Raw genomic sequence first — 19,331 nt, forward strand, 5'->3', positions numbered from 1 at the left:
TCTTATTTTAACTTTTGTATCGTAATTATATATGCCCTGTGAACCGCCCTGAGTCCCCAGGGAGAAGGGCGGTATATAAATTAAATAAAACCTAAACCTAAACCTAAACCTATATGTCCGTTGATGGCCAATTTGTCTGAATGCCAAGCTTCCAGGAATTCCCTAGCATTTCTGGATTTAGCTTGGTCTAGAATTTTATTCATATATTTATTAAATTTATTCCCCACTCATCTTGCTGTCCTGCTCATAGTTTCTCAGTTAGATTTTAGTTGGGTAACGAACATCTGCGAGCAAACAAGCAAGCTTGGAGAGCATCAAGGACCCTATATTTTTATATGTACATAGGGCTTGGGGATTAGTAGTTATTTTGTGTTGACACTGTTTGCCATCTAGAGCCTCTGGCAGTGGTGTGTGTGTGTGTGTGTGAGAGAGAGAGAGAGAGAGAGAGAGAGAGAGAGAGAAGGGGGGAGGGAGAGAGAGACAGAGAGAGGGAGAGAGAGACAGAGAGAGGGAGAGACAGAGAGATAGAGAGGGAGAGAAAGAGAAGGAGAGAGAGGGAAACAGGGAGAGAAGGAGAGGGAGAGAGACATAGAGAAAGAGGGGGGAGAGAAAGAGGGAGGAAGAGAAACAGAGGGAGAGACGGAGAAGGAGAGAGACAGAGAGGAAGAGAGAGAGGAGAGAGAGAAGGGCTGACTGACCCCAAAAGGCTGGGCAACCCCACTGTAATTATTCACTGACCTGAACAGACAAGGTGCCAACAACCTTCTGATCAGCAGGAGGATTCTTGCATTCCAAATCGCTGCTCTTATTAGGGATCATGTGATCCAGGTCTCCATTCTGCAGTTTTTCAGTGACACCTTCTTCTTGGTCCTTTTTGGAAGGAAGGGACTCACTGCTGTAATGGCTGTGTCCGTGAAGGTGCTGGGGAATGCAGAGACAATCTCACCATGCATGCAGTTGTTCAAAAAAGTTGTTCATACGATGCAACCACCAACAGATCTACATTTTATGTCGTATGCTTCTGTCCTGCCTTTCTGTGTAAACCTAATGTTTATTTCAGTAGTCATTAAATATACTGCAATATCTTTTGAAGGCGATAGGAAGGACCCACTCAAACACTTGGAAAATCTATATTCAAACAAGATGTCTAGAAACATTTTGGAAACCAGAAGGTGGGGCAATTGCACCTTCAAAGAGAACACATTAATGAGACTAAGCATGAGACACGGGGAAAATCTTTTCTCGCTCTCCCACGAGAGGACCAAGAGGAACCGGCTAAGTAGGAAGGCTCCTTGCAGACTTAACGAACCTGCCACTCCCTCAGATAACTGGATTCTAAGCTAGAGTTCTTAACTTTGACCAGACATTTCAGTTACACCTAGAAAACATGCTGATCTTTTAATACTGCATTAGGGTGACATAATCATGACACTGTGATAATAGCGTGACAAATTAGCCACCAGATTCTAACTAATGCTTCCAAAAGCTCTTCCAGGGTAGTGCCCAACGAAGGATATTGCAATAATTGAGACCTGATGCAACCAAGAGAACTTTGGAGTGACAGGAATTGCCACAACTTGCAAACAACAGCGCATGTGGACTTCAGTCCACATCTTAAGAAAGAAAGACTCTTGGGGACAAGGTTATCCCAGCAGGAACTTTTACAAAGACATGGAAGATAGAGGGTATAATAGACAGCATCCGAGAAATCCCTTCACAGATCGATATTTTTAAATGTCCCCAAGCAAGCCCCACCCCACAGCTCATTCGGTCAGCCAAGTTCCAGGTGGGAAGCCCCTCGTGGGAAAAGGAGAACATCAGTCCGTTCGTAGCAAAATCATTCCCACCCCCTCACATTCCATCTGGGGAAACAAACCAGATTCCGGAGGGATGTTTTTTTTCCCCACCCCCTTTCTTAGTTGCCCATAAGATGAGAGGGAAAATGCCTCTCATTGATCTTATTGTGATGGATAGCAGGCAGGCGGAATAAACAAAAAGTTACATTTCAGGAAAGGAAGTGAAAGCAATAAACCGCCATGTTTATTCCCTCTCCTCCTTGGGAATGGCAGAATCCAAGGTGGGGGGGGGAGCGGGTTGAGATTTGGGTTTGCGCAGAAAAAAAGAGTTGGAAATGAAATATAAATGGATCCTGACAGCGCATGAGATTCCAGGAGAGTAGCAGTCATGAAGCACTTCCGGCGCCATCTAAAAACGTATTTATTTGAGCAATCTGACCTGGTCTGATGGGTTAGGGTTGGGGTTTTAAACATGTTCTTAATTATTGTGTTAAATTTTAAATTTGGGCATTATATTTAATTGTATTTTAACTTTTATATTCTGTTTTTTATATTTATTGCCCTGTACACCGCCCTGAGTCCTTTGGGAGAAGGGCGGTATAAAAATATAATAAAATATAATAAATAAATAAAAAATATGGTTGTGATCTCTTGGAGTGAGCAGATTCCTTTCCAAAACATTGTGGGCCACAAACCTTGAAGCAAACATTCTTCAAAGAATGCTGCCCTCTGATTTGCATTAAAACCCCAGTATGCTCATCTCCACCTAGCTCATTATTGCACCTAAGAATTAGTGAAGATTTTTTATAACTAACAAATGTAGAGCTAAGTGACAACCTCTCTCAGAAGATTCATCTACTGTAGATATTAAAAAAAATAAGAAACAGAAGAAAACTACCTGTGATGACCCAGGGCCCCGCACGGAGGCAAAGCAGTCGGCTGGCAAGAGAAACAGTCCTTTAATAACTGCCAATGTCCCCCAAAAGCTCCCACATATGCTAGCAAGCCTTCAACCAAAGCACGTGCACACGCGCGTACACACACACACACACACACACACACACATTCCTTTCAGCTGCCTCTGGCTGAAGGCAATTCCTCCAGGCCAGACAGAGAACAAGAAAAGAAAGCAGAAACTTAAGGAGTCCTTTTAAATTTCAGCCTTCCTGCAGTCTGCAAGGAGAGACTCAGAGATGCAGTCTGCGGTCGTAAAGCAGGAAACCAGCCGGGTCTGGTATTCAAGGTGTCCAGGTTAAACAAAGACAAGAGTACAATTCACAACTGTCCCAAGATACCCCCTTTGTTCCTGGCAAATGGCCCAACCCACAGCCTCTCCTTCAATCTTAATCCCCAGGTGTGCCTGGTGGAGTGGGGTGGGCAATTGAGCAATTGAGCCTGCCTGTTCTCTCCTCTCTGCTCTCCTTGCTCTGGGATCAGGTGGGGGAGGGGGGGGCTTGCCCCTCTCCTGAACTCTGCCTTCCCTGTTCCAAACCTGAAGGGCCCTGGCTTGTCTCAGCCTGCTCTTCCCCACAGTCCTCCGAAAAAGTCCTCCTGGGCTTCAAGAGGATACTGCTCCAGCTCCCTGTCCTCCTCAGATTGACACTACCATGAGACTCTGGAAAGGGCAAAGAGAAGAGCAACAAAGATGATCAGGAGACTGGGGGCTAAAACATATAAGGAACGGATCCTGGAATTGGATATGTCTAGTTTAAGGAAGAGAAGGGTGAGGGGTGACATGATAGCAGTGTTCCAGTATCTCAGGGGCTGCCACAAGGAAGAGGGAGCCAAGCTATTCTCCAAAGCACCTGAGGGCAGGACAAGAAGCAACGAATGGAAACTAGTCAAGGAGAGAAGCAACCTAGAACTAAGGAGAAACTTCCTGACAGTTAGAACAATTAACCAGTGGAACAACCTGCCTCCAGAAGCTGTGAATGCTCCAACACTGGAAGTCTTTAAGAAGAGACTGGACAGCCATTTGTCTGAAATGGTATAGGGTTTCCTGTCTGAGCATGGCATTGGACTGGATCAATCTTTCTAGATATGACCCACCAAGGATGGATCTGAATTACACATATTAAGTCCCCATCTCAGCAGTCCAAGATGATACCACAGCTGACGGCACCCAAAATCACCAAGAAGTCCAGAGACGACTTCTCACTAAGCTCTGGCATTTCAGCAAGATGATCAAAAAGTCTCCATCCCACATCATTCATTACAAGGTCTATGAGGTGAGTTTCATCCAGATAAAAGAGGCCTGCTGTTCACTATGAGGCACCATATATTACCCGTTATTATAATCCTTCCATTACTATAGGTTGGTGGGGTTTTTTTAGATTCACGGCTATTGCCATATTTTTGTATCTCAGTTCAAAACTGCTCTACTGCAGATGTTTTGCAATGTTTCTAGGCCAAGGGTAGGCAACCTTGGCTCTTTTATGACTCGTGGACTTCAACTCCCAGAATTCCTAAGCCAGGCGACTCAGGAATTCTGGGAGTTGAAGTCCACGAGTCATAAAAGAGCCAAGGTTGCCTATCCCTGTAATCTAGGCTATACAACGTAATGCTGAAAGCCTGACAATCCACAAAAGATCGTAAAGTGCCCTGATTATTTTGTTAAAAGGAATCTTTTTCAAATACTTCTTTCTGAAAGTTCATGTAGACATTCATGTTCGGCACTTTCACCTATATGTATATTGGAATATGCAACAATTCTTCTGTCAGATATGATTTTTTTTCTTTGTCGTTCTTTATTGACTGTTCCTTCCAATATCTACTCCATGGTTTGCTCAGCTGTTTTAATTCTGACGAATTCTACATTTGTTTTGTAGCTGTAATCAGTACTGAAAACTTGAAAAGGGGGAGAAACTAGGAACTCAAAGAAACAGGCAAGATCTATTTCATATTCTGCACAAAATATATCCCATATTAAAACTGGGAAGAAAACTCCTTATTTCTATAGGTATTTTTTTGGTATTTTTCTGTTGTAATTGGTATTAAGCTCGTGGATTAAACTTGCAGAATTTTTTTTGAGGGTGTAACAAATACACATAATTACAAAAACCTCCATGAAAAACAATGGTTGACAGGCACTTTGGTTTCTTCAAATGTTTATTACAACCTTTTCAGAAAATAAGCAGTGGCAGATACCTTCTCTGAAAAACAGTTGACTCCATGCTTCTCAAGCTTGTCAACTTTAAGACAGGATGGACTTCAGCTCCCAGAATTCCCTAGCTAGGGGAATTAATTTAACCATGCTGGCTAGGGAATTCTGAGTAATGAAGTCCACCCATCTTAAAGTTGCCAAGCTTGAGAAACACTGCACTAGATACATAACATGTAATCAAGGAGGGAGTGGAGTTATCCTAGGATAAATGACGTAGCAGTAAAGTCAAAAGAGAACCGGCTATTGTTCTATACAAACATCCCAGAACACACTGTAACAAACTGAGATCTCTCCCATGGACATTTTATCAGACAAATGAAAAAAAAAAGTTTGCAAACCATCTTTAATAATCTGGCAGAATTTCACCTCCCAATATATTTCGAAGAAAGAGCAAATCTTTAGTTCCTTATTACCTGATCATATTTGATGCTATGAAAGGGGTGGGGGGACTAGAGGGGACACGATAGCAGTGCCCCAGTATTTGAGAGGTTGCCAAAAAGAAGAGGAGGTGAACTTATTCTCCAAAGCACCTGAAGGCAGGACAGGAAGCAACGGGTGGAATCTAATCAAGGAGAGAAGCAACCTGGAATTAAGGAGAAACTTCCCGACAGCGAGGACAATTAACCACTGGAACAGCTTTGCCTTCAGAAGTTTTGGCTGCTTCATTACTGGAGATTTGTAAGAAGAGACTGGACAATCACTTGTCTGAAATGGTATAGGATCTCCTGCATGAGCAGGGGGCTGGACTAGAAGACCTCCAAGGTCCCTCCCAGCTCTCTTCTGATTGACGGATTGATTGAAAATTCAACTCAGTACCCAAAGAAAAGGAACTAAAGATTGTGTCAGGAACAACTGAGGCTCAAGTAACTGAAGGAAAACCACCTTCTGCTTTCCTCACCTGATCCTTTTGTTTGAGGAGCATCTTCAGTATTTTCTCGGTGAAAAAAAACAGATAAAATCCCCCAAAGACAACAGCAGATTTGGAGACATAATCATCTTTCTGTGGATTGAACCCAAAGGCCTGGAGGAGAGGGGGAGAAAAAAGGTTGGCTATCAAAAGCATAAACAAACAAACAAACATCCTTTCTGTCTCGAGTTCTGTCTTCTTATCACCTCTAAGGGTAGGCCAAAGAGGATCTAAAAAAGCTCCAGATCTTTGGAAACTACCCAAGAAATATGCTTCTTGATCACGAGTGGTAACGAATTCGTATTACTACAGCATGTCCCTAAGTTAGCCCACAGCAGATGTCTTCTTATATTGCTAAGCAATTTAAAAAAATGTTTAGCTATCTTTCATTTTGATATGTTGAGGTTTCTGCTTTTGATGACTGCATTTTAAACTTCTTGTCTTTAATTTGCTCTACATTGTGCACAATTCTAAAATAGGCTCAACAATACAGTTGAGCACTCTTCCCTAGGAATACATTCCTTTCACACGGAGACCATGTCCAAGAGAAAGCCAGACATGAAGTCTGCTAACATCCTGGGATTATACGTAGAAGGTATAACAAGCAAGCAAAATCAAATAATTTAGCTGATGTTCCATTTGCAAACTGAAGTTGCATAGTTAAAATTTCAGTAAGATATGGGTCTATATCAAACAGCAGACCTGGATATACCAAAGATGACTCTCTTTGGCTCCTTAGCTGGCTTTGAGAGCGAAAAAGCATCACTTGACATTTCAATTCCAGGTGAACCAGCTGACATGTCACACACAATATTAGTGTGTGAAAGACATGTTTCCTATTCATTTTAGAGCAAATAAGCCATGGATCTTGCATGTTCTCATGATGAATACAAGCGTATCTGAACGATCTGGAACTAGCAGGATGAAGAGGTCCAAACCTTTCTCCATAAAAGAGTCTGTACAGAACAGGGGTAGGCAACCCTAGCTCTTTTATGACTCGTGGACTTCAACTCCCAGAATTCCTGAGCTGGCTTGGCTGGCTCAGGAATTCTGGGAGTTGAAGTCCACGAGTCATAAAAGAGCCAAGGTTGCCTACCCCTGGTATAGAAGGTGGAGATAATGTTCCCATTGACTATTAGTCTTCCCTTAACACCTTCCTTGGGAAATTATTATGATCAACATATGTGCTGCCAGAGCATTTTGCAGGAAATTAATCACCCTTCAGCTTAAACTAGCACAACTGACCTTGGTTTTTCTGTTGATATGGGATTCCTGCCCTGTTAGATTGGCACAGACCTTTTAGTCTGTGTTCCTTAACTTAATTGACATTTGTTCTCCCCATTCCAGATTGAGTTAATTTACATGGAAAAAAAATCCCTTCCCAAAAGGCAAACATCTAAATTAATGGGTCCATTGTTTCCTTGTGCTAACAGCTCCACAACCCAATATTTGGAGGGCTTACATATTCCCACCCTAAGTACAAAATGAAGGGAGTTTGCTGGTCCTGTATCACTTCTCCTGAAAGCGATGTAACAGCTAGCACAAAGTAGGTCACACTGCAGACACCACACAAGCATCGACAATTGTGTAACCCTGGCCCAGGGGCCTTTCTCCTACCTCGGGGATGAGCTGGAAGAGGGCGTTGGAATAAAGAGTACCAATCGCCAGGGCTATGAAGTAGAGGAGCAGCCGCTTGTAAAAGGTCTTCTTCATGAAGGGAACCACACTGGCCCCGATCAAGGAGCAGAGGGAAATGACGGTCACACAGAGGAAACCGTAGCCCCAGACTGGAGTACAAGTGTCAGCCCCACCCCAATGAAATCACAGGAAGGAGAAAAGACACGGGAGGGGGGGGGAAATCAGAATGTACAAAAATGGATTCACACCAAGGGATGAAAAAGGGAGAGAGGGAACAGGAGACAGGGTGAGAGAGAGAGAGAGCGGGGGGGGGGAGGGAGGGAGGGAGGGAGAGAGAGAGAGAGGAGATATTTATTAATGATTGATATGCAAGTCAAGATTGATTCAGGCATGCTTGAAGCACTCTTGGGCACTGTAGCACTAGGGAAAGCTCCTTCCAACATGGTCCTTCTCTGCCGTGGCTCCTGCCCTTTGGAGCATCTTACACACACACACACACACACACACACACACACACACACACACACACACACACCAGAGGTGAGGTTGGCTCCCATTCTTCTAACCTGGGACCCCAATGAGGGAGCATCACTCTGGAGGTGGTTGATGAATTAAGAGGCAATCCCATTGCCTTCCCAGGCATCCTGTTCCCTCTCTCCCCATCGTTTAACTATAATTTAATTTTGACTGGGATTTCTGTTTTTCTTGTTTTAGAAACATCTATCTGTTAGGATGCTAATGTTTTTTAAAGGCTGTAAGCTGCCCAGAGTCGTTCTGATATGAGAGGGGTGGAAAGTAAATAAATTACAGGCAATGAAGATCAACAAATATAACCTCACTATAAAGGGCTCTAGTATTAATCCAGTCATTTGCACCAGATTGGAAATTTGGCTAATTTTATGGCCTGCTCACCATGACCCAAGTTGTGGAGTTCAGATTCGTGCTGTTCAGCACGGTAAAACTTAGGAAGGAGACAAAGTGCCAGAGCCCAAGAGTGCAACAGGCAAAACACAAGCCATTCCTTGCCTGTGTATATGCTTCTCTATTATAGGACACGCACAGGACTGAAATTTTTATTGCCAAGGCATGGAGATTCTTAACAACTGATTGGCACCATCCTATTGCAGCACTTTTTTACAAGACAATTTAACAATGGAGATGGCACATTTACAATTATTTCTGTTCCTGTTGGATCACAAAAACATATTTTAGTTTTCAAGCAACAAAAACATGAAGTTTACGGTTTGGGAACAAAAATATCCATGAACTCTATGAAAAAAACGGATTACACAGAACCAGGCTATAGGCAGCCTGGCATTATCCATACAAAATGAAAGTTGAAAGGAGTCCAAAGGAATGACATGGATTTCTTTTTACTACTTTTTTTTTCTGAAGGAGAGAAACCAGTTAGTAAGATAACTGGAACAGAGACTACAAAAATAGTCTTTCACATAAAGGGCAAAAGTAAATCTCATTCTGATTCTCACCTTTGTCTGAGAAACATAGTTATCTGTGCCATCAAAGTTGAGCCAGAATGTTATGCCAGAAGACAATTATGGCTTTAAAATCTGCAACTAGAGTTCATGGCTATATTTAAGGCATCCCAAAACGTACAATCAAAAACCTCAATTAACTAAAGATTAGATCTCACACAGCTCCAAGAAATCTCCTCCATTTGTGAAAATAAACCAATTACTGAAAGAGAAAGCAACAAAGGAACCTGAGAAATCAAGACAGATTGAAGGACGTTCTCCCACGTACTGGTGTCTTCACTCCTTTCCTTTTATAAAAATGACTTTTATTGTGCTCCACCTACATTTAACAGGCCAAAAAGACACTGCAGTGCTAGAAAACCTACAGTTCAGTCAATCTGCCTCTCATTATAATGATGCCCATTGGAAATGTAACCAAGCTAGCTTCCATTTATAGTCAAAGCTGCTGAAGAGGCAGAATCCTTCAAGAACCTTCCACTCGTAACGTGCACTATGAAAAAAAAATCATCAGAGTTTTTTTTCTGGAATGGAGAGCTAAGCATCAAATCATTGAGGGGACCTGAATATTGCCTTCTAGATTTTTTTCTCCTGTGAAGTGGCCAACATGTCCCATGTGCAGGCACACAAATCATGCACATGGCTGGACAAACATGAAGCAGAACCTTTATTCCTCCCTTTATTTTTATTTTTTAGGAAAACTCCCTGTGCCCAAGAGGTGAAAAATCCCATTTCAAAAGCCGCGGAGAATTCGGTAGCCTATCGGGTACCAGAAGATAAAATGGTGGAGTGATGGTGATGGGAATCTGTGAGCAGGTGAGGTTTGTCTTACTGCACCTCTGGGATCAGCTGGAACAGGGCGTTAGAGAACAGTGTTCCGATGGAGAGCGCGATGAAATAAGTTAGGATTCGGGTGAAAAAGACCTTCTCAGTACAGGGCACGATGAAGACGCCAAGGAGGGAGGCAAGGTTAATCAGTGTAACACTGCAGAAACCAAAACCCCACACTGTAAACAAGAAGAAAAAAGGGCAAGTTTACCCAAGTAATTGAAAACTAGGAACGGGCCTTTAAACACAGGGGATGTTGGAAAGGTCTAAGCCAGAGGTCTTCAAACTTGGCCCTTTGGTGACTTGTGGACTTCAGCTCCCAGAATTCCTCAGCCAGACACGTTGAAGTTCTGGAGTTGAAGTCCACAAGTCACCAAAGGGGCAAGTTTGAAGACCCCTGGTCTAAGCTAATCCCACAAAAGTTCTTTTGCAACTTGACTTGGAAGCTTTTGACGAGCAACTCATGCAATGAGTTGGCTAACTCCCCCAATTTTTCCAGGAGATGGAGGAAGCTGGTCCATCTTACACTCAAACCTAGTCTATGAACAGTGTCAAAAGATCACACAAAGGCAGGGGAGTTGACATGTAAGTTGACCAGGCTGGAGCTTGATGCGTTGAAAAATAAACTTCTAATGGAAAAGCTGAACGTATATTTTGAAAGACTAAAAGCGTTCACCACAATTTCATCCAAGTTAAGTCAATCAGTAAAAGTTTGGCTTGGATTGCTCGACTTATAGCCAAAACAAACCTGCCATGGTACCGTGACCGGCAAAAAAAGCAATATGGGTTAATTATTTTTAAAGAGAAAGTTGGATAAAATATCTCAAAACTGTGTTTGTTAACTATGGACTTAATTATCCTGCTTACACACATCTCTGAAAGATAGGAATCATTTCAGATCTTCTATATAACTTCTTTAGCATCCCATTTAAAGACCCCCAAATCCACCAAAACAATGGGGCCAACATTTTTGTACATCCCTTTGTTGCTGGGTTTTTTTTTAAATTTTGGGAGATTGAAAGGATTAAATGGGTGGCTTAAGCCTGCAAGGGCATAAGAAACCTACAACACCCATTAATACCCCAAATTTCCATTAAAAAAATTGCAATCTAAGGGACCAAAACAGGCACCATGGTTTTTGCATGAACTCACAGTCTCCTGGTAATTGGCCCAAAATCACCAGTCAGTTTTCACATCTAAGGTGGGACTAGAACTCACCTGGTTTCTAGGCCAGCATTTTAATTCCCTACACCAGGGGTAGGCAACCTCGGCTCTTTTATGACTCATGGACTTCAACTCCCAGAATTCCTGAGTCAGCATAGCTGACTCAGGAATTCTGGGAGTTGAAGTCCATGAATCATAAAAGAGCCGAGGTTGCCTACCCCTGCCCTACACCAAACTGACTCTCCAAAGTAGATACTTATTTGAAATTAAGTAACTGAAAAAGCTATCTTTGCAGCAGGCTCAGAAGCTTCCTGAAAAACCAGTTTAGGAAAGCGTCATACACATTTTTTAAAATTAAGAGAGAATGACGCTTTGCACTTCCACTTTTATCTTCTCTTTCCTGCCGATTCTGTACGACAGAACTAACCCTTACAGCATGGAGGCAGCTGAAAAGGGAAAACCGATTAGAAATAGTACTTTGCAATCCAGATGGACACCAGTTCTTCACTCAAGAACATCTGGAGAAGGTGATTAGGAAGACTGAGGCTTCAATGTCCTGAAGGCGCAAAATAAAATGGGTTGAAGGCACAGACCTTCTGTAGAGCTTGGTTTCCCTTCCTTCGTCCATTCATCTTCATTCTCCAGGTTCTCCGGCGTGCATGCCTTTGACTCCAGCTGCTGCAAGATAGTTGGGCAGAATTCTTTGAATTCGCTCTGCCCAAGATGGGACGATTCACTCAGATTGTGTGTGGCAAAGAGTTCTGAAGAACTGAAGCACTACAAGGCAAAAAAAAGGTTGAGATTTCCACAGTGGGTCTTGTGCTTCTTCAGACACACAGGTGAGGCACTCTCTCTAATCTCCTTTCCTTACTTAACTCAGGGGTCTTCAAACTTGACCCTTTTATGACTTGTGGACTTCAACTCCCAGCATTCCGTGCCTGGCTGAGGAATTCCGGGAGTTGAAGTCCACAAGTCATAAAAGGGCCAGGTTTGAAGATCCCTGCCTTAACTTCTCAGCAGCAGCATCTTCTCCCTCCCTGTCAGGCATTCAGAAGCAACTCCTACATCCAGTTTTATATTCTACAATTATATTCTACAAACTCATGTAATCTTTCACCCCACACTCCCCCCTTTTCCTGACAATTGTCTGATAGATGAACCCTCAACAGAGCAAAAACTATAGGATATAACTCTTCCAATTTGGAACCCACTCAAGGTTTATTCTGTCAGGATGCAACAGTGGAGGGGAGAGGAAACACCTGGCTCTGTGAATGGTTTTCGTTCAAGATGGCTGTTCTAAAAAAACCTGTATCTTTAAGACCTGAGCTAGGGCTAACTCCCCTTTTGTCTCCTTCCTTCCTTCCTTCCTTCCTTCCTTCCTTCCTTCTTTCCTTCCTTCCTTCCTTCCTTCCTTCCTTCCTTCCATGTGCAATGCCTTTTAGGCAAACATTGACTGCTTTTGTTCTTTGGCTGAAAGCAGCATCAAGCCATTGGCTCTGTCACTTTGGGACATGAATGCTGCATGCATTCCTGCACAAAAGGCCCCAGGTTTGCTTCATGACAATGTGGGACTTGGAGTATGACAGAAACATCATCAGGCTGATCAGGAGGAGCCACCATCCGTGGACACCACTGTTTTCCGTCTGTGGCCTTATGGGCAGGATCCAGTTTGTTTGTTGAAGGAATGAATAACATGGAAGATGCCAGATTTCACTTTAGCCTAGCTAGACTGGGGTGCTTTGCAGATCTTCTTTCCTGGTATGAACCCTATCTACCATGTTCCTCCTGCATCAGCTACAAGGCTGGCAGTGGCACAACATGCATGTTTCCCCCTGCTACCAAGTTATTGGATGTTCTCGCCAGACCAGTTCAATTTCATTTATTTTATAGCCTCCTTTAATATTTTTCTCAAAAACTCAAGAAAGCAAATGTACCTGATACTCCTTCCTCCTCCTATTTTCTGTGAGTTGGGCCGAGAGTGACTTTCATTCCTGAGATAGGACTAGAACTCACTGTCTCCTAGCTTCTAGCCTGGTGCCTTAACCACTAGGGCAGGGGTAGGCAACCTTGGCTCTTTTATGACTCATGGACTTCAACTCCCAGAATTCCTGAGTCAGCTGACTCAGGAATTCTGGGAGTTGAAGCCCATGAGTCATAAAAGAGCCGAGGTTGCCTACCCTTGCACTAGGGCAAGCTGGCTTTCTTGTTCTGCTAACTTTCTTCTATCACTTACTGTATGCCAGGGGTGTCCAAACTTGGCAACTTTAAGACTTGTGGACTTCAACTCCCAGATTTCCCCTCCCATGTCAGGCTGGGGAATTCTGGGAGTTGAAGTCCACAAGTCTTAAAGTGGCCAAGTTTGAGGACCCCTGCTCTAGTGGTTAAGGCTTAAATTCCTAGAAAAGCACTGTAAGGCCTCTATTGCATGTCAATCGACACATACACCAAAGTTCTCTGGATAGGTTACATTAAAATGTAATAATATTTTTTTTGGGGGGGGGGGATTTAAGATCCTTTGGAGACCTCTCTAAAATAAAAAACAGGACAGAGTCATCATGGCAAAATGGAGGGGATTACCCAGGAGAGGTTCCGCTGGTGTTGTTGCTGCTGCTGCGTGTGACTGACATTGTGGCGTTCAATGCCCACATGCAGGTGTCTCAACAGAGACTCCAACTGTGGCACGGTGAGCCTGTCCTCTTGCCCGTAGCGGAGGAAAAGGTCCTGCAGAAAGGAAGCTGCTGTGATGGGAGGTGGAGCCAAGGCTTTTGCGCCAGCCCAGGTCCATGGAGTCAGAAATAGGAGATGTAGTTGCATCACCAAGGTCCATCTCCAAAACCGTCCGTTCCAAAACATGGTTTCAAAGCTGAAAAGACAGTCCCAGGCCCTTGGATTAGTACTGCTCCTTGAAACCCTCGATCTGCTCCTAGCCGTATTTATTCAATAATTTTGGTTACTAGCGAAGGAATAACTGGGCAACGGAGAGGGCCCCACAGATTGTTCGGAGGAAGAAAGAGCCCCAGCAGGATAATGAAAAGTGAGGGACAGCCACATCATTCGTAAGGGCAGAGACAGGGTTTTCCCAATATATTATTCCATTTGCATCCCGGTTTTAAATTCTATTAAATCTACACTTGTATTTATTTTATTTTATTTATCAAATTTCTATGCTGCCCATCTCTCCAACCCCCACCCCCCCGCGCCACCGACAAGATGAATCCGGGTGGATAAACATGTAGATTTAAGCTACAGCTTCTCTGCATTTGCTATCACAAACCAACAATGCAGGCAAGAGGAGCTTTAAGAAGTCACCATGCAACGTGAGGAAGACCAATCGCTCAAGTCTATTCTAGCTGATAACCTGTTCTATCAAATTCTGTCTGCAATGCCTTTTTAATGCTCCAGGTTATCAGGTGCTGTGCAGAATCGGGCAGATCTTAACTCCAGCCATCCTTTCCCTTATCCTTGCGTTGCTTCCGCAAAAAAAGGAAATATATCAAAATTAGGGATGTTTGCAAGTCTAGTGGCCACTTGCACGTAACTCAGTCTTTGACGAAAGAGGATAAGGTCCTCTTTGATCTTGCTCTGACTTGCATGGAAGCTTATATTCTGATTCCTGGTTCCATCTCCAAATGGCTGTCCAATCTCTTCTTCATGGCCTCCAAAACTTCACGTTCCACTGAGTGCTCTCACTGTCAGGAAATTTTTCCGTAGCTCTAGGTCAGAGGTAGGCAACCTCGGCTCTTTTATGACTCATGGACTTCAACTCCCAGAATTCCTGAGTCAGCTGTGCTGACTCAGGAATTCTGGGAGTTGAAGTCCATGAGTCATAAAAGAACCAAGGTTGCCTACCCCTGCTCTAGGTCGAATCTCTCTTTAATAATCTTCCACTCATTAATTCTGGTCCTGCCCTCTGGCGCTTTCGAGGATAAGAGAATTATGGTAGTAAACCTAATGATAAACAGATGTTGTCTATGATGAAGACAAGGGCCTCTTCTCCATTCTCGTTCCAGCAGAAGCTCCTGAGCAAATATTTTGACCTTCAGCTTTTCCAAACACTTTTGCTTAGTTAACAGAGGCAAAACAACACCTACATCAGAATGCTTCTTGCTTTGTGTATTTTCACAAGTTACCAAAAATGCAACAACAAAAGCAGAGACAAACTAAAGAAAAAGAAAAGCAGAAAACCAGAACAGCTCTCATTACCACTAAACAGATGTAGGCTGAGTCACTGTGATTTTTTGCTGTAGCCACTTCTCAAAAGAGCTTATCAATATCAAAAAACACAGATATCCCTGTCCCTTTTTTTCTTTTTGTCATTTTTTTTAACTTTGATCCCCTCTTTTTTTTAATCTTCTTATTTGCTATTTTAGCGTTCTTTGAAACTTAATAAAGTTGTGGGTTTTTTTAATAATAATAATAATAATAATAATAATAATAATAATAATAATAATAATAATAATAATAATAATAATAATAAACAAAAACTCTGAATAAGTCCTCCAAGTTTTTTCAACAATGTTGGACACTCCAGAAAGCAGCAGATGGAAGGAAAATACTACACAAACTGAAATTTGGATCAATAATAAGCAAGATGGGGCAAAATTGAATTCTCTGCTCCGGAAACCATTGTTCAAACAGAAACTTTGCTTTGGTCTACAGTATGAGGGTATACAAGAAGCTAAAAGAAAGATAAACGAAACTGCAGGGGTGGACACAAGTTGCCACCATGGCTGCTTAAACCAAAGATTAGAACCAGTGAATGCACAAATTGCATTCATTAACATGCCAATTTACACCTCGCAATTCCCCAAGAAGTCAAATGGAGCAAAGAGCATCACCCTCTTAACATAAAGAAGGAGATCAGAGTGAAGACATCCCAAAGGTGCTTTTCCAAAAGACAACTGGACTTTCTTGTTTTTTTTCTTTGAAAACGTTCCGCTTCTCATCCAAGAAGTTTCTTCAGTTCTCACTCAAACACTAAAAAAAACTTTTGGGATTACCATGATCTGAATGATTGAGAATTTCCAAGGCAAAGTGAAGATAGATTGATTTGCCCAACAGATCTGTAGGAGGCAATTTTCCAAAAAATTCCAATTTGGTGCGAGACCTTCAACCTGACTCAAGCAATGTAGTTTCTGGATGAGAAGAACTTGGGCCAACTTTCCCAACACACAAACCCTTCGGAATACCTAGCAAGCCAACATCTCTAGAAGGAACTCATGTCTGATATTAAAGAAGGCAGGTTTAGGATTTTATGGAAGACTCAAACTCTTCTCTTATTACCCACAAATTAATGAAGACTTGATTCAGCATGATTACTTGATTAAACTGTTAAGGTTTGATGAAGACTTTTCCTTCAACCATTTTGAAGGAAAAGTCATCAGGTTTTTTTTTAAGAAGAAATATTAACGTTGTAAGTATCTGAAAAGGTTTTGTTCCTCCTTCAAGCATACCTACATGGGAAAGAAATCTCAGTAAATTTCATAGCATGATTTAAACACTGAACATACAATGAACTAAATCTGTTACTCAACAGGCATTAGTTTTTAATATGCTCAAACCTCTTAATGCATAAACATGAATACTTCAGAGGAAATAAAAGATCACAACTTTTTATAGTTCCTCAGGGTGGTCTCCCAACCAAGCATTAACCAGATCCAGCCTTATTTAGTTTATTTAAGGCTACCCAAGGCTTATTTAAGACTACCCAATTCCTTCCTATTTACAATCTAAGAACAGATTTCAACATATACAAATCCATTATGGTTTACCAATTTGACTGCTACACTGTTCATGCATGATGTTCACATGATCTCAAACTCATTAAGCTAGCTTGAGATTTCACTATGCAAGTAGAAGAGAATCTTTATCTCTTCCTGTAGTAGAATGTGGGGGCCAGTTTGCTATCAAAATCACACCGGATCAACCAATGCAACAAATATCCAGAAAGCCTTGAAGTGACTTACCCAGTTCAGCAAAAATTCCAGAATGCCTTTCAAAACACAAAAGTTACAGAGAAATAAGAATCCTCCAAATTCTGCAAAGAGATAAATCTACAGCAGCAGTTCTACCTGAAAAGAATCAAAGTGCCATCAAGCACAGATTTGCCAGAGGCAGTTCAATTAAATCTTCAACGGAGGATTTTCTATTTACATTTTGTAAACTGGAAATCTAACCACTGCTTACCATTCATAATGCAAACATTAAAAGGGGAACACATCATGAATAAAGAAACTTGATGTCAGGAACCGAAAATGTCACTTCAAAAGGGCACCTTAAAGATGACTTATTGATCAGGAAGGGGATTTCCTGGTATATGAAGGTCAGGGAAGATAAAATGAGAACCTGTGTCTACAAACATGGCTCTGGGTTCATGTTTCTTAATTTTGCAAGGTAGTATTCCGAGCACAGAGCCTTGTTGACCTCTCTTTGTTTTTTGTTTTTTTCTGGGATAAACAGTCCTTGTACTCTATTGATTAAGCAATCCATGTTGATCACCATGAGTCCTTCAATCAACATGGGCTTTAACCCTAAAGATAACTAACATCTAAACTAATCCAACTGTCTGAGATGCATTGACCAACTGCGTTGGTACCTTGTCGTTCTTGCCAGCAGCTTCCCAAGTGAAAAAAAGCTACAGAATGCTGAAACACATATTAGAGTCTTATTAAAATTTTGCTTTCTTAACTGTTTTTGTTGGCTTGTATTATATTTTATGGATTTTTTTGCCCTGCATCATTCCATTTGCAGATTATCTTGAAACTGGTATCTGTAGTGATTCAGAAAGTCACCACCCCTAACAAAAAACCACAAGGCTTTACTTATAAAAATCAAGCAGAGAAAATGTCTTCAAAAAATTCTCGCTCTCTAACTAGGACCATGCAGCGCTGGGGCAAAAGCTATAATTAAGATCCATGTAATTAGGCCAAAACAAGAGATTTTGTCTATGAGAAGCACAATAATTATTTACTCTAAGTTTAAAATAACTTTATAACTTAAGTCATAATAAATATACAGAGAACTGTTCAGGGGTCTTGTATCAGGCGCGAATAATCAGGACCACACAAGTTCTAGTTAAGCTGATATATTGCTTGTGCCTATATACAAGAATCTAGTCAATTTAACAGTTAGCACTAAATTGGCGCTAGATAAAAGTTAACGGAATTCAGGAGGTGTTGAACATGGACTCTAGGCCGATTCCCCTTTTGACTCCAACCCCAGGGTCTGTCTCTCCTTCTCCTTGCTGCCCATTATCTAGTTTTCCTATTGTTGATGAGATTCACTGCCAAATTCTTGGATGCAATTTAGAAACCTACTTAAAAGCCGTTCAAAACCAAGGACGTGGTGTCCTTTCTTATTCTGTATTGCTTTCAAGCTGCTGGAAAGACATGCAGACAATTGGTGAGAAGCGAATCCTGTTTAGTATATGAAGAGAAAATAGGCAAGACTCGCTTTTAAAACAAATGTGCTTTCTCCAAGAGGAAAGGCTAAAATCTGGCTGGCTACTTTGTCAATCAAATCTGTCCAACTCTACAGGCACATATGTTTTCAACACACACACAAACACAGTCTTTGTAGGCAACCATGGCTCTTTTATGACTCATGGACTTCAACTCCCAGAATTCCTGAGTCAGCTGTGCTGACTCAGGAATTCTGGGAGTTGAAATCCATGAGTCATAAAAGAGCCGAAGTTGCCTACCCCTGTAAACACATACACACACACACACACACACACTCACACACACACACACACTCACACACACACACTGTATACTGTCTTTGTATGTATGTTTTCTTGAACAAATGTGGAGGAGATTATAGACTTAAACTTGTTCCCAAATCAGAACAATCATTCATGCTGTCCCTTGGGACCCACCTAGACATAATCTGCTATTGCTATACATTCCACAGAAGACATTTTAAAAACTCAAACGCTCTCTTCTAGTTAAGCTCAATTTCTGGCAACTGTGCAGAGACATCCATATTGTTCCCTCAAACTATCTTTGAGCCCATTTTTCTTTCAAAATACCTGGTGTGCTGCTTTTTGCTCCTAAGTAAATAGGAAATACATCTGTTGCCAATCCCACTGCATATGACCTACAAATGTTCTGCATTTCTAGGTCCATTTGATAGGCTCATAGCCAGAATCAATAGGGATTTCTGCTGACAGATTCCAAACTTTAGACTCAGAGCAGATCTGGATCACAGCCCAAAAGGAAGCTGTTAACGGGGAAGGCTGAAAACAAAACAAAACTCTCTTTGCAATTCCCATAGAAAAGCAAATAGGATCCGATGGGGAGTCCTAATATATCTGTCTAATAAATCCAACAAAGTCCAAAAGAATT

The 19,331-nt window shown here is 41.9% G+C and overlaps 1 protein-coding gene across 3 annotated transcripts in view; it reads right to left on the reverse strand.

The window, feature by feature from the left end:
- Nucleotides 1-19,331, reverse strand: part of SLC39A14 (solute carrier family 39 member 14) — a 35,351-nt gene that overhangs the window by 5,239 nt on the left and 10,781 nt on the right. For 2 of the 3 annotated variants that reach the window (XM_083368256.1, XM_083368257.1), the window contains exons 2-6: nt 13,564-13,849; nt 11,580-11,763; nt 7,484-7,653; nt 5,858-5,980; nt 739-921 (exon numbers count right to left, since the gene is read on the reverse strand). In XM_083368256.1, coding sequence (XP_083224382.1) covers nt 739-921; nt 5,858-5,980; nt 7,484-7,653; nt 11,580-11,763; nt 13,564-13,839 — 936 coding nt within the window. In that variant the 5' untranslated portion in view covers nt 13,840-13,849. Of the gene's footprint in view, nt 1-738; nt 922-5,857; nt 5,981-7,483; nt 7,654-9,831; nt 10,002-11,579; nt 11,764-13,563; nt 13,850-19,331 lie in introns of all 3 variants that reach the window. The other variant, XM_083368258.1, reaches the window with a different exon arrangement.

Source organism: Vipera ursinii (genome assembly GCF_947247035.1).
Source record: "Vipera ursinii genome assembly, chromosome: 8".
In the NCBI taxonomy this organism is placed as follows: Eukaryota; Metazoa; Chordata; class Lepidosauria; order Squamata; family Viperidae; genus Vipera; species Vipera ursinii.